This window comes from Dioscorea cayenensis, chromosome 1, assembly GCF_009730915.1.
Source record: "Dioscorea cayenensis subsp. rotundata cultivar TDr96_F1 chromosome 1, TDr96_F1_v2_PseudoChromosome.rev07_lg8_w22 25.fasta, whole genome shotgun sequence".
Taxonomy (NCBI): Eukaryota; Viridiplantae; Streptophyta; class Magnoliopsida; order Dioscoreales; family Dioscoreaceae; genus Dioscorea; species Dioscorea cayenensis.
In genome coordinates, this window is record NC_052471.1 from 1,346,710 (window position 1) to 1,365,691 (window position 18,982).

Consider the following 18,982-nt stretch of genomic DNA (forward strand, 5'->3'; position numbering starts at 1 on the left):
CTATGCCATTAAAATATAAGACTTCAAATAATACCATTAAAATATAAACCACTAAAATACCATTAAAAGCAAATAATATAAGACTTCAATTCAAATTTGGACTCAAAATAGAGGCAGGCAGATAAAAGAGGAAATTTAGCCATCAAAATTGACCAAGAAATATATACAAGAAAATTAAATTTTTTATTACAATAGCAATAAATTGGAATTTTCAAATAGCCAAAAAATTATGGGAAAAGAAAACACAATAGTTGTGGGATGGGTCAATAATTTCATGAATTAACTACAATCACATACTCACAAGTCACAAGAACCATGAAAAACAATGACATCACAACAGCAGAGTAATCATATCATGAAACTTGCAGAGAGAGAAGAAAAGCTGAACAAAGAAGCAAAAATAGATAAAATGTTACTGGTAGGCACAAAATCAAGACAAGAAAGTTGGGCAGAAATCTTTTGGATGTGATTGAACATGATGGTCAAAGACAGCAATAGGAAAGTAAAATACCAGAAGAAAACATGATGTAAACAATGGATTTTGGTTTTAGCCCTACTCTGTTCCTGATAGCTAGATCAAATCAATTCACTGAGAAAGTGAAAAGACCACCTCTAAATAGTAACCTATTTCATTAGCATGTCACTTCACCAGAATAAACTTATGTAATACATTGGAAGGCACAGGATTAGTGTTTGTGACTTTGTATACAAGTTTTCAATCACAAAGGGGAAAAAAAGGCACCCATGTCATATAAACAATGGAATTGCAAATGATAACACAACCAATTGGGACAACTTTTGGTGGTAGAGAGAAACAATTTAAACACATTAATTACCAATAAACACATAATGACAATACAACATGCAACAGTGATCAAACAAGCAACTTCAAAAACAGTATAAGAAGATATGCATGAATTAAACTATTGGGGGAATCCACAGAGATTGACTAGTTTAGCTTTACCATATCACCAGCAAACTTGAAACAGCAAATGCTATAGAACAACAAAGAACTCACCCCATTCAAACAATCATATGCACAAGCAGAGATCATATAAATGCAAGAAAAACATCATATATATATATATATATATATGACACCACCAAAACAATCAATAAAAATGCAATCTTTATCACAAGAACCTGCAGAACAATGGCAAACCAATGCAGGAAAACACCAAATGGTATAAATTAAACTATAAAAGCTTTAATAATTCAGAGCAAATTGCAAATGGAGAAGAGAAACTTGGACACAATGGTAAGATTGGTTCTCACCTAATAGAACCATAAATCACCATCTAATGCTTTTTTCCCCCAATCCCCCTCCGGGAAAACAAAACCACGGTACTGGTACCAAACCAAAAACACTAGAACCATAAAGTAAATCCTTTCAAAGGACAAGATAAAACAAAGATCAGAATAGCAGAAAGATCCCAAAACGCAGATAGAAGCCAAGCCAAACAAATAGAGACAAAGGTTGGGAATTATCCAACCTTAGTTTCTCCCAGGGCATTCCCTAGCAAAATGCCCAGATTCCCCACAGTTGAAGCAACCACCACCACCACCACCACCACCACCGCCGGCGCCGCCACCTCCGCCACCGCCATATCTCCCTCCACCTCCGCCACCACCGCTGTTCTGGTAGCAATCACGAGCCATATGCCCCGCTTCCCCACATGTATAGCACCCACCTCGGCCTCCGCCACCGCCTCCGCCTCCGCCGCTACCGCCCTGGAAGCAGTCTCTAGCCATATGCCCCATCTCCCCGCACTTGTAGCACGCTCCACTACCGCCACCACCACCACCTCCGCTGTTCCTTCCACGACCACCACCACCACCACCCCTGCCACCACCGCCTCTCCCTCCACCATTATACCCATACCCTCCCCCAAATCCACCGCCTCCACGGCCCCCCACCACCCCCACCCCATCCTCCACCATACCCATCCCTGCGACCGCCACCATTACCTCCCTGAAGAGCAGATCCATCAGGTCCCGTCACATCCACAGCCTTCGCACGGCCATCATCGCCATCCATGATCGAGAACTCCACAACCTCGCCTTCAGATAGCGTCCGGAAGCCATCGGTCTTGATCGATGTCTGATGAACGAACAACTCGCTGCCATCGTTGGACGTGATGAAGCCAAATCCCTTCACCTCGTTGAACCACTTCACCGTCCCTTGCACGCGATCCATCGTCGACATCGCGAAACCCTAACCCTAACCCTAACCCTAAGAGAGAGAAACAAAAAAAAAACCTAGGGTTTCTCTCTCTCTTTATAGAACGAGAGAACGATGAAAGCGATACAGTCCTCGGCGGTGAAGAGGTGTATATAAGGGCCTCAAGATGGACCGAGGATGCCGCATCGCGTGCCACGTAAGCAGTTTCAGAGCGCATCGTACGGTTGCCGTCCAACGGGACGCGCTTTGAGATTCGCTTAGCTTGGAATCCTGACGGTCTGATTCGCTTTGTGATTCGGACTTTGGGTTGTGGGACCCACTTGATCGTGTTTTGATATCGCCTACGATTCCCGAAGCGTCGGCCGGCTTCTCTTTCACACGCTTTCAAAGTGGTTTTTTTATTAATTCTTTTATTCCTTTTTTTTTTGGTTTTTTTTTAAGTTTTAAATTGTATTATTTCTCATTAATTTCCTTTCGAGATCTGAAAATTAAATTTTAATAGTAACATATACTCACTTGAAATAAATATTGTTTAAGGATGTTGTAGTTGAATTAAAGATATCAATAATTATCTTAAAATTTAAAATAAAAATTTATCTAAATTACTAAATTATTTTTTTATTTTTTAAATTATAAATATTTTTTTTCGTTTATAATTTAGAAAATTAAATATTAAAATACTATTTTGATATTATAAATAAACAACTATTTTTGTAATGATTTTGTTTAAACCAACCAATTTATATTTTAGGATGAAGAAGTAATTTAAATATAAAGTTTTATGTCAATTAATAGTTCTCTACTTAAAAGTAAAAAATATGATTATGCGATATATTTAGAGAACCTATGCGTGATCCAGACTATGCTTTGTTTCGCTAATAACCATCCGTTGTATTGGTTTATTCTTAAAATTATTATTTTTTTAATTTGAAAATTAAATATAATGAATATTTATTCTTTGTTTGTTTTATTTCAATCCTAATTATTATTTGTTATCTTTTTATTCACTACCCAAAAATAAGTGGATGAAGATGAGGCATGGGAATGGCATGTTGGGTTATTTTCTTTAGATCATATATTAACATGAAAATCACACCATAATTTCATAATAATAATAGTAAATTAAAAAAAAAATAAGGTCAAAATATCAAAATGGTCCTTTTATTTTGTGTTTTGAGCCTTTTAGTCCCCCTAATATAAAACCTGTCTTTTTTATTCTCGTATTTTCATATTTTTGTCTTTTTGATCCCTCTAATTGACGGATCTGCCCTTTTAGTCCTTTCAGTTAATGAATTAGATAGACAAAAAAAAGATAAAAATATGTAAATATAAGGATTAAAAGAGCGGATTTTACAACTAAAGGATGAAAATATGTAAATATAAATATCAAAAAAACGGATTTTATATTAGAGGGACTAAAAAAGTGGAAAATGAAAAATATAGGGATTATTTTGATATTTAAAAAAAATAATGATTAAACTAAATTAAATTAAACTCATGAAGTGCAGTAATTAATTTAAAATAGACATGATAAATGCTTTAATAAGAGGCACTGTCAGGTTACAGTGCACAGAGCACAGCAATTATAATAAGCATATAATAATAATTAATAACTCTCTTTTCCTCAGTTTCTCTTGTATGGAGTATAAAAGATGGGACATGTCAGCCAGACCAAATCATGTGTTATTTCAATGCCTTTTTTTAAAAAAAAATTTATTTTAATATTATTATTTATTTTTTACTTTTTTATCTTGTGGAGTATTTCTTTTTTGGTTATGGTTTTTGAAGGATATTTTGAGTACTAGAATGAGTGGTCTTAGCTCCAAAGTAATAGGAGCTTTGATGGCATGGCAGAGTAGTTGTTAGCCTTTCTCAGAGCAAGCACCAGCACTTGGAACTTGGACAACTTTAATAATTATTAATTAATAAAGCTGCAACTCTTCAGTGTTTTTTTGGTTCGCATTGTTTTTACTTTTTAGATGTATTTTTCATACTTCACTGTTCTAATGCAAACTTTTTTTGGATCAATTTTTTTAGCACTCAAATTATCTTTATAAGTCTTTGATCCAACACCATTGACCCAACTTCATAAGAAGTATATTATGAAAACCTCAAAGCTAGGGTTTATCACAAGTTAAATACACGTAAAAGACTTGGGCCTGTTGGATAGGCTAGAATTATGACATAATTTAATATTTTTTGAGAAATTATGTCATATTAGCTGATTGGGTACTTATTTTAAAGTATAAAATTATGGCATAATATAAACATTATTGATATTATATTGCAAAAAAACTCTCTCTCTCTTTTTTGATCCAGCAACCAGCCACCAGTCCACCGGTGGCTCGGCCAGTCTCCGGCCACCGGTCCAGCCGACGATCCAACCGGCCTCTGGTGATCGGTCATTGGTCAACCGACGGTCTAATCACCGGTCCACCGGCCTCTGGTGACACGTCGGCGATCCACCGGTGGTCCGGCAGGCTTTCGGCAACTAGTCACCGGTCCACCAACCTCCGGTGACATGTCGGTGATCCACTGGTGATCTGCTCGGCTAGCCTCCGTTGACACACCGGTGATCCACCGGTGCTCCAGTCGACCCCCTACGACCGGCCACAGGTCCACCGGTGGTCTAGTTGCCGATCGGTCGATCTTAATAATTTTTTTATTTTGGTAACCAAACACTCATTCTGTAGGAATAAAATATGCTATAATTTCTGTAATAATCACTTGCACTCCTACATTATAAAATTATGTCATATTTTTTTTTATTTTGCAGCCAAACATACCCTAAAGTTGTTTTACATGTATATGCCCTCATTATACATGGTTTGTTGCATTTTGTCAAATATATATATATATATATATATATATATATATATATATATATATATATAATAGAATATTCACAATTAAGCACCGTAAAAATTATAAAGCCACAGTTAAAGTTTCTCACTTTTTATACAACTATTCATAAGCACAATATCATTGTTGAATGAACTATACATAACCGTCTAGATTAAATCCAATAGTTGATACAAACGTTTCATAAATTTCATAGATTTAAAATTTACGAACATTCTGAGGTTGTTCGTACTCTATATATAATAAGAATATAATAATATTTTTTTCCTCGATAGATTTTTTGATTCAATTAATATCGAAATATGAACATTATAAATTAAAATGATGGGCTAACCAATTGCACCGGTTTCTCTTCATTTCATTGGGCTGGACTGTTCATGTTGGAGCAAAAAAGAAATATACATAAAAATAATAGAAATATCTTTCGCATGTGCATATCGGAAAGAATTCTAATAAAAAAACTTTCATTCTGGAGAAAAATTTTGTTAAAAGGTGTTTTTTTTTAAAATTTTTTTTTAAGTATGGATAAGTTATATGACTTTGACTTGAAAAGAAAATGAAGAACTAATAAATGGTGTTTAGTAAAAAAATAAAAATTCCTTTAAAATGTAAAGAGTTTATTAAAAAAATTAAGCAGGGGTTTTACCTTAAAAAAATCAGTAAGATTTTTCAGCAAAAATCATTTTCACTTCCTATATAAGAATTTTATGCATAATAAATTATCATAATTAATTTTTTTACATTCACATAGGCCGTTGACAAAAGACTAAAATAAAATAAAATCATACAACTATTTATTGGCATTCATATGTCATTAAATTTTCTTGTATATTATATATATATATATATATACATGTAACATACATCATGCATGGTTGTATAAATTAATTCACAAATGTTTATATAGCCTTAATTATATTTTGAGAAAGCAATTTTCCGATGGTTTAATAGGTAGTACCAAATCTTAATATGACCTATTTAAGAAACTCTATTAAAATTTGGGATGGTTTTAGAACTCAATTTTTGGAGATATATAGACATTCAAGTAAGAAAAAAAAGGTAAGAGAAAAGGCACTTGAGAGGGATGGGTAGAGTTAGGACCTAAAGAGAAGAGTGAGTACAAAACTTAAAATTTACAAACATTCGTAAGGTGTGAGCTCATATATATATATATATATATATATATATATATATATATATATATGATAAATGATTGATTGTGAAAAAAATTTTAACTTTTCCATCCTAATACAAATAATTATCTTCTCCTAATCTTTAACATAGTTACATAAAAATCCTCAAATTATTTTTTTATCATGAAAGTCATCAATCAAAATTACACATATGTGCATATATTTTATATGTAATTACAAAAAACCATCCATAGCCATGAAGTCACATGATGGTTTATAAAAACAAAATTTTCAATGTTTTTTATATTTTCCACAAATGCAAGAGTTGGCAATAAGAAGCTTCCATGCCAACACCTTTGATAATGAAGGCCACTATATATTTTTATAATAATAAAGTCTTTTTCACATAATAATAATAATAATAATAATAATAATAATAATAATAATAATAATAAAGTCTATATAGCTATTCTTTGATCATTAATATATTTTCCAATTCTTGTGCCCCTACCTTCAAACTAGTGGCCAATATGTAGGAGGGTCCCCTTCATGCAAAATAATTCAACTTAGTTTATATTTTTTATTATTCTGGCTCTGATTATGACTTTTGATTGTAATGCCTCATCGCCTTCATCTTCTAGAAGCTCCAAAGAAACAACCAATTAACCAAAGGCCAATAATTAAATATAAACTATAGTCTAAGATTAATTTATGTTAGTTTGCTAATGTTTTTACTAGTCATCACTTGTCTAACTAAATGATAAATAAGAATAACTCCTATTTGATATAGTTTTGTTGATGTGAGAAATCATGATTAAATTACTTTAATCTAGATAAATATTAGTGGAGTAAATCACTAACTTTAGTTTAATGGTAGTAAATTAAAGCTATGTAGTAAAACGTTTAAATTGAAATGCATTATCTTTTTAAGTACATGTCAAACATTTTCCCCATGTTTATTAAGAAATTAAAGTTAATATCTACACTATAAAAGGATATTTTCACCTTTTTAAGTTATTTTTATTGTCATATTTATTTATATATTACAAATTCACAACACTAAACTCATGAACAAATTCTAGTTTTATTAGCAATTTATATTTTATATAATGAAAAAGATAATAGTGAATTTTTTCTATAAAAAGTACACTTTTTTAAAAAATAATAAACTACCGAACAATTTTTGATTTTTTTAAATACTATATATGATATATATATATATATATATATATGACAAAAACCTCAATAAAGTGTTCTTATGGACCAAGGAGATATAATAGTACACACATGATTTATGAACCATTTAGAAATTTATTAACAAGTTTATTAACAAGGATAGCTGTCACACTGGGTGATAAAAGTCTTGCTACGTGCATGCCTAGAAAATTTTTATGAATCAAATCAAAATAATAAATTTCTCTTGTCATACAACCTTGAAAAGGAGGGATTTAATACTTTTCATAGGGGTCTATAAAATCCATTTAACAATCGATAAATAATCTTTGCTAAAAAGAATGTGTGACGATATAGAAAAAGAGTTTCGATCAGATTTTTCTTCTACATCTAGCGATACCATTGGATAGCTAGTGCGCCATCAAATAAATTTCATTGATCAAAATGTGTTTTTACTATTTAAAAAACAGCATCAAAATCATTAATAAAAATTATTATATATTATTTATATAAAGAGAACATGGCTATAAGTTTGACACAAAGAAAGGAAGGTCACAAAAGTAACAACAATTTATCCGTAAAAACAAAGTAAATGAGCTCATCCATTGCCGACAAATAAGAAAGCATAAAATTCAGTCCAAGTTCATTGAGAAACACAGCACAATATTTGCAAGTGGTGATGTTGTGTGGTGTTATATGGCTCAATGCCAAAGCTAGTGACAATGCCCATCACTCTCTTAAATCTTATCTCCAATGTATTATTATGTATTTATGTGCATGCATTGACTTTCAATCACTTTGTCTGATAAACATTATGAAAGAGGCAAAGTGATTGATTGGTTGGTTATTAGAGTGAAAATGGTATCTAACTTTGTTTATTATTCACTACATGTCATGTCTTGATAGTTTATTTATTTATTTATTTTTAATACACAGTGCACTGAAATAATAATAATAATATTAAAAAAAAATTAAGCAGTAGTTTAAATAATTTTGTTGTCATTTTGGATTCCATTGTAGAAACCATTGATGCTCTTAATTGGATGTTTGGATTTGAATAAGAAGGTGTAAATTTGAAATGATAAAATAAAATGAGAATAAAGTTACATATGTGGGTTTATATAATCAAAAATAAATCTTTAGTTTTTTTCAATTATATTTCTGATTTTTTTTAAAAGAGTGTTTAATTGATTGGACATAAAAGTGGGTTAACATATAAATTAAAATCAATGCAAAACTTTTTAGTACTTTACTTTTACAAAATTATAATTTGGAATCTGATTTTTTTATTATATATAAACAATTTAAACTATACTTATAATTTAGTTTATTTTTTATAATTTAAATTTATTAGATATAATTTTAAAAACCCGCAAGAATATATATAAAAAAGTCATTTTTACTCTAAATTCTAATTTCAATAATTTATATACACATCCTCTGAAAACAAATGGGAAAATCACAAAATCCCACTGCTAAGTTAACAGAATTATCCAAACCGGTGGAGTGAGTAATCAGGACCACTCATCATCTCAATCCAACGGCTCTAAAAGCCCCACAGTTCGTCTTCCGAATTTGCAACAAATCAAGGGGTCATATCGAAAGATCTGGAAAACAAAAGATCTAACGGCTGTGATTCATCGTCAATCACCAACACTGATCAGTCTCCCACCGGCGAGAAGCTTGGCCGTAAAACGCCGACGAGAAATCCGATCCAGGCGGCGGAGCAGGGTGGCGGCGCCAGATCCCAGCCATTTTCCGATCATAATCAGCGCGTTTCTCCGGATCGGAGAGAGTGGCGTAGGCGGCGTGGACCTTCATGAACTCATCCCCAGAAGCGCGTTGAGAGACATCAGGGTGGCACTCGCGGGCGAGGCGGCGATACGCCGCCTTGATCTCGGATCCAGACGCCGCCGCCGCGATGCCCAGCACGTCGTAGAGCGAAGCCGAGGCAACGGTTGATCGGATCGGAGGAGACCACGCAGCAGCCGAGGTGTACGCCGCCGAGATCCGAGATCGAGAAGGGATTGAGAGGCTAACGCGGCGAGGATCGGAGATCCGAGAAGCTAGGGTTTGAGGGGAAGAGAGAGGGAGAGAAGAGAACATGAGAGCAAGAACGAGGGAAGAGAAAGGGTCAAAGTGGGAGGGTGGGAGAGGATGGGCTTTTATAGAAGAAGATGATGGGGTTAGAGTGGGGTTGGGTTAAGTTAACCATGGTTAATAATGAGGGTTAACCCTTGAGTTAATAGTATATATTATTATGGTGGGGCCCAAGGATGAGTTTGTAGAGTGTAGGGATATATGCTAGTAAATTATTGGAATTGAGGTTTTTTTTTTTTTTTTAAAGAAAAATAAGTAATGAGAAATTGGTTGGTAATGGTAACTTATTTTTTGGGATTACTCTTTGTTTTATGGGGAAAGTGAAAAAAGTGAGGGGAAGTGATCTGATTTTTTAGGTAATATTTAATTAGATGTAATTGAAAATACAGTAGATTTTTAATTACAGTGTATTTATAAATGATAGAGTTGAAAATGTAGAATAGTCAAATCTAGTGTTTGTTTGACTGTAATTAAAAATGATGGATGTCAAAATTTTAAGTTTGTATTGAAGGATTTGTAAATCTAGATTTTGAAAATATGTGATTAGTTGGATATATTTTAGTGTTCATTTGTGTAGAAGTGGTGAAAGTATTATTTTCTCTATTTTCGATTAAAGTGAATTTTGAACTAAATCTATTTCGGTATTTTTTTTTTACAGAAATAAGAGAAAGTGAGTCAATTTATAAAAACTCACTTTCTTTCACTTCTAAAATTATTTTTGAAATCATAGGATTTCACCTAACATCTAAATTTCTCAGTTTTATTTTTTACTTTCTGACAAATAAACATCAGTTATACTGAAAAATGATATCATTTCCCCTACTTCACTGAAGTGAAATTTTCCTCAATTCCCTACTTTAAATTACATCCCCCGAAATGAACATCAAATGAGAGGTAGATGGATCACTCCCTTTTGTAATAATATTGGTTTAGGTAAGTAATTTGTTTATTTTATTAAAAAGCCAAATTTCATAGGCACGCTCACAAGTGATCGTGCTTCTGCAGTGTCTCAAGTTCTTTTAAAACAAAATTTTATTTTGGGTTTTTAAAACAAAATTTTGCGTATCCGTTTTTAAAATAGTTTCTTTATTTAATCATATTTCGTGATAAGAAACTCAAAATTAAAATAAAAAAAGACAATTAATTATAAAAACTTAACTCACCTAAAATCACTAGTAATTCGTTGAGAAATGCTCTTAATTACAACCACTAAAAACAAAATCTTACTTTTCTAAGCACATACAATGAAATATTCATAGTAAAAATCCCATTACCTTTATATATATATATATATATATATATAAAATATGTTTACCCAACATTGACAAAATTTAAATTAAATATAAAGTATTAATTAATTATTTATATTATTTTAATAATATAGATAAACTATTACACATTACTTATTTACATGTAACCATAAATCAAGAAAGGGTCAAATGTTTCACCTTTAATATGAAAGTTAAATATTTTATTACTAGATTATTACGAAGGTGAGCTCAATTAATTAATTAACTGATCAAATATTTTTTTTCACAGTAAATTAAAATATTTCATGAGTTAAAAAACCAATTATCGAGTCAACCACTAACTAGCTTTATTTACCTCTTGAAATTATGCATGAGTACATATCATAATTAGAGAAAAAGAAAACGTTCGTTAAGACAGAAAAGAAATGCATTCAAGACCACATGGACTACATCACACTCTTTTTAGAAAACTTTTCTCTCACTTTATAATGCTTGCAAAGCTCATATATATATATATATATATAAAGTTATGAAATTTATTAGCTTGTATGACATTTGCACCAACTACATTCTACCTACAATGGAAACCTTGCTTGCTTTGTTATCTTTGCATGTCAAAGATGCTGATGTATATCACATGGTTTTCCTAAAACTCCTAATTAACTAACACATGCAATTGATTTGTTGCTATTTCATATTATATATAAATATTTAAATAGCGTAGATAAACCACTGATTTATTATTTTATTAGAATCCATTATTATTTTGATATTAATTAACCGACGATTAATCTAATTCCGACAAATTGGATCAAAATTGGCATCAGCTTGACCTATCATAACTTTAATCTGCAAACTGCCTCTCTATTCCATCCAGGCAAAAATTTTCCAAAATGGCTTATGAAGACTGTCAACAACAATGGTTACTCTAAATAATGTAGCATTTGTTTTTGGTGTCAGTTTTAGTTACTTTTTCTCTCTATTTTTAGGTTTTATTTCTGGTTTTTTTATTTTTCTGTGATCTTTTTTCTTCTTCTAAAGCTTTTTAACCCCAAAATAAAAAACATCAAGAAATTTAGATCCGCATAAAAAAATGCACAAAGGTGTATATAACAATAACTAAGTAAAATTTTAGAAGAGAAACTAAGTAAAATTTTAAACAACAAACAAATGCATAAAGGCGTATATAACAATAACAGAAAAATATATATTTAGAGTGAATGAATATCATATGTGGATTAATACAATATTTCCCCAATTTAAACTATATATGTTGTTCATTTGACCAGTTCCTTGAGTCCTTAGTCCTAATAATACATATCTTCTTACCTGATGTTCTCTAAAAAATTGGGAAATTTTAATCAAATATCCAAACAAAATAATAAAAAAAAGAAGATTACATTAAACCCTAGATCTTCATGCTTATTCTAAATATTATAAAGCATAGAAAGAGTCTTCATTCTTTGGTCTTTTTGGTGAGCTGTGGACTAAGAGACCACCAATGGATTTGTTTCTTGAAACCCTAACTTAAAACCTCAGTAAACTTTGACATACATTTATATAATAGAATTGTAGTATCCGGGATTTGCATACCTAGATTTTCCGGTCAATTTAATCCATTGAAGAGTTCATCGCTTTGACCGATAATGTTCTTCGCCCTATAACCAGAACACATAAAGAAATCAACAGCTTCATAGACTTGGATTAAAGTATGTACAACAACTCATGTTGAAAATTTTGAATGTTTAACGGTCGTAAATTGAATGAAAGAACCTAAATCAATGAATATATCTAATGTATCCGACATATTCTAGTGCGAAGAGCCGAATTAAGCATGATGGTATCATGTGCCTGAGATTAAGTTTTCTTCGCAAGGACTTGATCCTCACTGCCGCCTTCGTGAGGTTGAAATGGATCAACCCAATTTTCATCGTCTTTAATAGCACGGTCCCATCGATCCTGAAATTTTTGAAGTTCCAATGTTGCTTGTTTCCTAACCTGCATGGCCATAATGTCGCGTAATCATACTCAGTGAGGACACAGTTGTCAAAATGAGCTGAACCGAATAAAACTAATACGATGTATATCACACCTTGATTCGATGCATAGATTGATCAACACTCTTTTTCTGTATTAACAAGAAAGTCAAAGATGATTTACATGTGAAATAGTTTCAGAGGATCGGAAAAATGATTGCTGATATGTTCATTACCTGAGGTTGGTTCTGTATTATCATACCTTTTGATGTTTGGACACGACGAAGAAAGGTATTCTGAAACAGAGAAGGGATAACATACAAATAAACCCAAATCCATAGTATTAACAAACTTAATTATTGGTTTGTTTCAAGGAGCATCAAATTTGAATGTTTAACTGGTTCAGAAAACTACCTGTTCTTCGGAGAACCCGCCTAAGGTCTTCACTCCTTGATGGACAACATACTCACTATCTATCACTCCAACCCTTTTAGTACGATCGCCCTGCAAAACCAGCATTGAGATCCAAATACTGTCGACCACATAATGATAGTATAGAAATGCATGAGAGGATGTCAAGCAGAAATCCAAACAATATAACATCGAATACTAAAAGCAAAAAAAATTCAGTGGAAGTATACATAATAAGCTTCACATAATAAGCAAAAGAAATCCAACCTGAGCACAATATCCAAGTTTGTAATCGATTCCCCATCCGTGAATCAAATCATTCTGTCCAAAATAAAAATATAAAATCAACGACCACCTTCACAAATTTGATCAATAAATGCAATATCTACTTGTACAATTATTCTAATCATGAATTTGTATTAAAATTCGAATCATGAAGGCTCAACCAATCACTCAGATGTTCTCCTCTGTATATTTCCCCCCGGAAAAAACATGATCTTTTCATATTGTAGATGGAGAAAAATATATAGATAAACTGAACCTTGGACACAGTAAATTATTCACTTCAGTTGTAGTTGTAACCAATGAAAAGTGGAAGTTCTTATCAGGACCAAAGATTGTGTTAGGTTCAGAAATTCCAAACCCTGAAAAATGAAGGAAAAAGTTCACTATTACCTGAATAAGATGCCAAACACAACGCCATGCCGGCCTTGAAAATACAGGAGCCATTCCCTCCACAAATCTACACATAATAAAATAGAAAAAAATAATAAGAAGAAGAATCATCATTTTGGAAAACCTTAAATAAAAACACTCTAGTTTTTCATCAGAAAAAAGAAAAGAAAAATCACTCTAGTGAAGCATGCCACATCCCAAAATACTGTCCATGAGATGCACCCAAACGAAACGATTTGTTAGACAAAATACATACCCAGAGCATGGGGGTCCATTGTTAGTACCAGAACATCTTCTCCTAGTTCGAGAATCAGAAACTTTCCTTTATCGATTAGTACAAGGCCGTTAAGTTTTTAGACATGCAAAGTCTAGACAAGTTTGCATAATTGCAGCAAATTAGAAATTGATTTCATTTACCTGTGTAGATTCCCTTTACTTCGACGAATGGTTATCCTGTGATGTACTTCAGAAAGACTTGGGTCCAATGCCGGCTGAGATATATCTAGTCTTTCAGATTCCACAATTTTCAAGTACCTAAAACGGAAACCATTACATGACTCATCTCATCGTATAATAAATATTTGGAATCACGATAGCCAACAATTTAAAATATTCCAAAAGAACAATTACTACTCAAGAGCAATTTTAAGTAGATCCCTCGAAGAAATCTGCAGCCTATTAACAAGAAAAATTATCCTGAAAATGTAAACCTTCCAGGATGAAAATTATCAATGCCCAAATCTTCATCCCAAAGAAATATATAATCATAAGCAGAAACCACATCCGGGTGCATAAAACGCTTTGCAAACCACCTGATAAATATAAAAGTAATGTTAATAAGAAGCATACTGCAGTTTATCGTTAAGAGGTCAAGGCAAATGTGGATCAGTTCAAACCTTACCATTTTGTTTGATGATTAGCAACTATATGGATTGCACTATCACTCCACTCAAAATCATGCCAGTCGTTGACATTACCATCGTAATGGAATAAAATAACTGTAAAATTCTCTGAAAAGAACTGAACACATAAAAATGAGATGAAGATAATCTAGCACAAGAAGTGCTCAACAGGGAAGAGATGTCGGGATACCTTATTAACAATGTCGTCGACATTTTTCTTCTGTTTAATGCCAACAGCCATAGCAAGCAAATTTTTACGAGGCTGGTCATCCTTCTGCAAAAGCAAGATTATCAACAATCATGATAAGTTTGTAACTATGCTTTGTCTAAATCAACACAAAAACAGAAATTATTCCTCTAAGAAGCGGAGAAGTATAAATTAGATCTAATAAACAGACTAGAAGTGCTTCTACGAAGTTTACTGCTTATCATAAATTGAAACATAAATAAACAACATTACCAACTAATTTGATGAGCAAACTCAACAGCATATGAAAATTAAAGGGAGTAGGAGCACTCATATTACAAGATGAACACTAAAAATAACATAGCTAAAGCAGGACAATAACCTGTAGATTCGAACTCTTTGTAAGCCACAAAGGCTTCAATTCCAAGTCAGATTGTGATTCTATGATACCTTGAGGTAAATAACCAATTTTTACAGCTTCTGTGGTGTCCTCCTCCTGAATTATCAAACAAATTAACAGTGTTTAAGTAACACACTAATCAATCACATAAAAATAAAAGCTTGCTAACTCTAAAACCAACATTATAAGATGACACAAAAAGCTCTTACCACCATGGAATCAAAAGGATGAGATATTGATACCATCTGCAGATTAAATCAACAATGATCAAGCTGGATATATATCAAAAAGCAGAAAAAAAACAAACACTTTAAAAAAACACTTGCTGAATAACAAATCAAATGTACCTCTTCTTGTGTCTGTTGGAATTTTGTCAACTTATACACAACGAAGAACATTACTACAGCCATAACCATAAAACATGATTTGGGTTTCATTTTACAAGCATTCCCTGAAACCATCCCAACATTATCAAATCCATAGCACAATTATAACACCAGTTAAATTCAACAAAAGAAAACAACAAACCTTACTCCTTTTCCAAAGTAGTTGAACCATCACAACTGCTCCCAAGAAAACAAACAAACAACATTGGAAAACGAAATACGTCAAATGTCTCAACATCAAACAACATTAAATATAGGCAATAGATTAAAATAAGATTATATATTTTTTTTAAAAAAAAAACACATTTTGGGATTGAATTCAATAGTGAAACCAAAACATGCATGAAAATTCACAGAAAAAACTCAAGTAAGAATGGATAGAGAGCAAGAGAAAGACCTGGGCTTGACGAGGGAGAGAAGAAGCCATTACAATGGATCAGAGAACTCGGTCCGATGTCTTCGAAGAAGAGAGAGAGAGAGAGAGAGAGAGAGAAGAGAAGAGGAGGAGGTGCATGGGGGGAGGTGATGACGGGTGGCGCTCTGTTTCCATTTATTTATGCGAAAATTGAGGCTTTTGGTCAAATACTCATATTTCTTTGTCTCTTTCTTTGATACGTGTTTCATGGCCCTTGATTCCGTCCTTTTTAATTATTATTATTATTATTATTATTAAAAAAATAATATTATCTTAGTGATTCTTCCTATTTCATGAAAATTTTCTTTTAAATTTTTTTATTATAAATGAGTACATAAAATTTCATGAATTTTCATTCAGAAATGCTCATCTAATTTATATCTAATCGAATAGGTACAGTGGTTGAATCAACCAACTAAACTAACTATTAAATAGCAATTATACATTATGTACTTTGTGGTGGAAAAATATGGGTACGTACATTTTCTAACAAATTTATTATGGTAAGATACATCGAGATTCAATTATTATTGTGAGATATAGTTAACTGTTTGAATCTAATTTGAAAGGAATATGAGTTACTATTTTTTTTAATCTAGTTGGGTTTTTAAAATTTTTATATTGTCAAAAATTAATATCTTACTTCTCTGCAGCTCCCAAAGATTTGAGAGTGAAGCTAGATGATTTGATTTCTTCTATTAGGCAAGTTTAGAGTTTATTGGACCTCATTCTAAGGGGGTGAAGGGGGTTCCTGCGATCGAGGTGGTCCAGGATGTCAGTCGGGAGTAGTCATTGTGTGTGATTTGGGTTAGGAGTAGACTCGTTGTTTTTCTTTTCTTTTATCTTTTTGTTTCACATTTAGTGGAAGTGTTGTTGTACTCTTTTGTTGTTTTTCTATTAATGCACATGGTTTATCCACTTTTTTTCAAAAAAAAATTATTATATTTTAAATTATTTATTTTGAAATTTAAATTTATAAAAAATCACCAAATAATCAATAGGTTGGAAAGGATGGAGCAGGTTCGGCCCCCACTATATGCATTGTAAGACTTTTACCTTACAAACACATTTTGTAATGTAAATCAATTTTTTTTAAAAAAAAATATTATAAATTTACTGTGAATTGTTCTTTACCACTTATTTGGAAACAAAATTTAAATTGAATATTCCAATATTATCATCTCTATAACACATGAGTGACAAATCATTTTTCTCTAAAGAAATTGAGACATAAGTCCTATGATAATAATTATTGAAAATTTGTGATTTATTCATATTTATTAAAAAATTAATATTAATTTAAAAAATAAGTAAAATAATAATCTTACCATGTTAGTTATTCTCTCCGGTTTGAAATTCAAATTTGGTCCCAATCATAATATATATATATTCATTAAATTATCTTTGCTTTATATTTAATTTAAAAAAATTATCTTTTTTAATTATCTGGTTGATTATAAATAAAAGGAAAATATTTCAAAATTGTGGTTATTCCACATTCAATATGCTAACAAATTATTAAATTTTATCTAAAGAAATAAGTTACATGAAATTTTTATAATGACCCAATGAAGTCCACTTCCCAAATGATATGACAACTCATTAGATTTTTTTTTTTTTTAAAAAAAAACTAAGTCTGTAAGTCACATCTCGCATGTATAGTATAAATAGCAATTTATGTATTTTATCAAATAAATAAACAAATAAATAAATAACTAAGATGTAATGCAATATATGGTAATAAAATCTATATTCACCAAATGCACAATTAATGCAAATTAATTCATTGAATATTTGTATAAAGACGTCATATGTTAAACAATTTTGCTTTATTTAGACATATTTAAATTTTTATCCTTACAAAAATCCTAATTTTCTTAATTTTATAAAATTTAATAAAATAAATAATTGTTAGAATGACGATATTAATTTTTTCTCCTGTCAAGTGAGAAATCAAAGACCAACCTCTTTTGATAAATGTAGGGAACTTATTCATTGTATCTCAAACAAAGTTGATTCTAAAAAAAATAATCAAGTTTTTGAAAAAAAAATAATAATCAAAGATCAACCTCTTCCATGAATTTTTGTGACTAAATCCTAAAAAATCTGCTTTTTTATTTTTATTTTTATCTTTCATTAGATTCATCAATGAAAACATATTCAATTTATTTATCATTTTTTCCTACTTAAACAGATGCTTATATATTTACCAATATAATAGCTATGCTCTTAAAATAATTTGTGACATGAACCATAGATATATCCCATCATCTTCCTGTTCTTATCACAAGCACATGAAATCCAAATTCTAAACAGTGTGCCTATCTTAAATAAAATAAATGGCTCACATCCTATGCTTATGAGAGAAGAGAACAACACTGTTATATCATGATTAGCTTACTCCGATTCAAACTCAAAACCCATTAATTCATCCATTAATCATGCAAATTATATATCTATCTATGAACACATACATAGCATGTTTCATCTACCATCTAATACATGCACTAATGCATACAGAAAGCATTTCATCCATCTTGATTGCACATGCAAAACATACGAGGCACAAAAGATTTTTGGCAAGATGAGTGATTTAGCCGCTAAAAAAAGCAGGGCGTGCACAAGCCTCGATAGAATAAGTGGAAGCGAAGCCCGCACACATATGAGTGTTGAAAACACCCACACACAGCCACTACTCACATTCCTACAAATGTGCCTTCACCCAAAATTCAAACTCTCACTACTTGTGAAGAGTTTTATTAGAGACCAAGCTATTAATAGACCACTTGGTTATCCATCATTATATATAGACATTAAGATCTCATCTCATCCATCCCTTACATATAATTTCATCTTTATGTGCATGCAAATTAAAGCCTATTTCATCCATATATTTATCTATGCATATGTAGACGTGTGTATATCCGACC

The 18,982-nt window shown here is 31.7% G+C and overlaps 3 protein-coding genes across 5 annotated transcripts; all 3 read right to left on the reverse strand.

Annotated features, from left to right (window-relative positions):
• Nucleotides 1–1,165: 1,165 nt before the first annotated feature.
• Nucleotides 1,166–2,303, reverse strand: LOC120261425 (glycine-rich protein 2-like). The gene is given in 2 exon segments (XM_039269313.1): nucleotides 1,166–1,909; nucleotides 1,911–2,303. Coding segments are annotated over 2 exon segments (711 nt in total). The 5' UTR covers nucleotides 2,207–2,303; the 3' UTR covers nucleotides 1,166–1,494.
• A 6,428-nt stretch (nucleotides 2,304–8,731) lies between these two features.
• On the reverse strand, nucleotides 8,732–9,480 carry LOC120261884 (chaperone protein dnaJ 11, chloroplastic-like). Its single transcript, XM_039269895.1, has one exon. The coding sequence runs from the start codon at nucleotides 9,454–9,456 to the stop codon at nucleotides 8,998–9,000; it is 459 nt and encodes a 152-aa protein (XP_039125829.1). The 5' UTR covers nucleotides 9,457–9,480; the 3' UTR covers nucleotides 8,732–8,997.
• Nucleotides 9,481–11,887: 2,407 nt separating this feature from the next.
• On the reverse strand, nucleotides 11,888–16,143 carry LOC120275303. 3 transcript variants are annotated; one of them, XM_039281876.1, is made up of 17 exons: nucleotides 16,035–16,143; nucleotides 15,780–15,814; nucleotides 15,599–15,702; nucleotides 15,461–15,496; nucleotides 15,234–15,347; nucleotides 14,855–14,938; nucleotides 14,664–14,782; nucleotides 14,473–14,574; nucleotides 14,180–14,296; nucleotides 14,019–14,084; nucleotides 13,763–13,829; nucleotides 13,355–13,408; nucleotides 13,091–13,180; nucleotides 12,913–12,972; nucleotides 12,793–12,828; nucleotides 12,552–12,698; nucleotides 11,888–12,358 (listed from the first exon to the last, which is right to left on the reverse strand). In XM_039281876.1, the coding sequence occupies exons 3-16, from the start codon at nucleotides 15,686–15,688 to the stop codon at nucleotides 12,558–12,560; spliced, it is 1,176 nt and encodes a 391-aa protein (XP_039137810.1). In that variant the 5' UTR covers nucleotides 15,689–15,702; nucleotides 15,780–15,814; nucleotides 16,035–16,143; the 3' UTR covers nucleotides 11,888–12,358; nucleotides 12,552–12,557. The 3 variants fall into 3 exon arrangements, with proteins under 3 accessions (XP_039137810.1, XP_039137884.1, XP_039137958.1); XM_039282024.1 differs by lacking the exon at nucleotides 11,888–12,358 and having other exon boundaries at nucleotides 12,562–12,698; nucleotides 12,939–12,972; XM_039281950.1 differs by lacking the exons at nucleotides 11,888–12,358; nucleotides 14,019–14,084 and having other exon boundaries at nucleotides 12,377–12,698.
• Nucleotides 16,144–18,982: the final 2,839 nt, after the last annotated feature.

Excerpts from the sequence above, each read along its gene's own strand:
- LOC120261884 (XM_039269895.1), bottom strand. The coding sequence starts at position 9,456 with ATGTTCTCTTCTCTCCCTCTCTCTTCCCCTCAAACCCTAGCTTCTCGG.
- LOC120275303 (XM_039281876.1), bottom strand. The coding sequence starts at position 15,688 with ATGAAACCCAAATCATGTTTTATGGTTATGGCTGTAGTAATGTTCTTC. Across the intron at positions 15,497-15,598 it reads TCCAACAGACACAAGAAGAG|ATGGTATCAATATCTCATCC; the intron begins GTACATTTGATT and ends TTTAATCTGCAG. Across the intron at positions 14,085-14,179 it reads AGTAAAGGGAATCTACACAG|GAAAGTTTCTGATTCTCGAA; the intron begins GTAAATGAAATC and ends TAATCGATAAAG.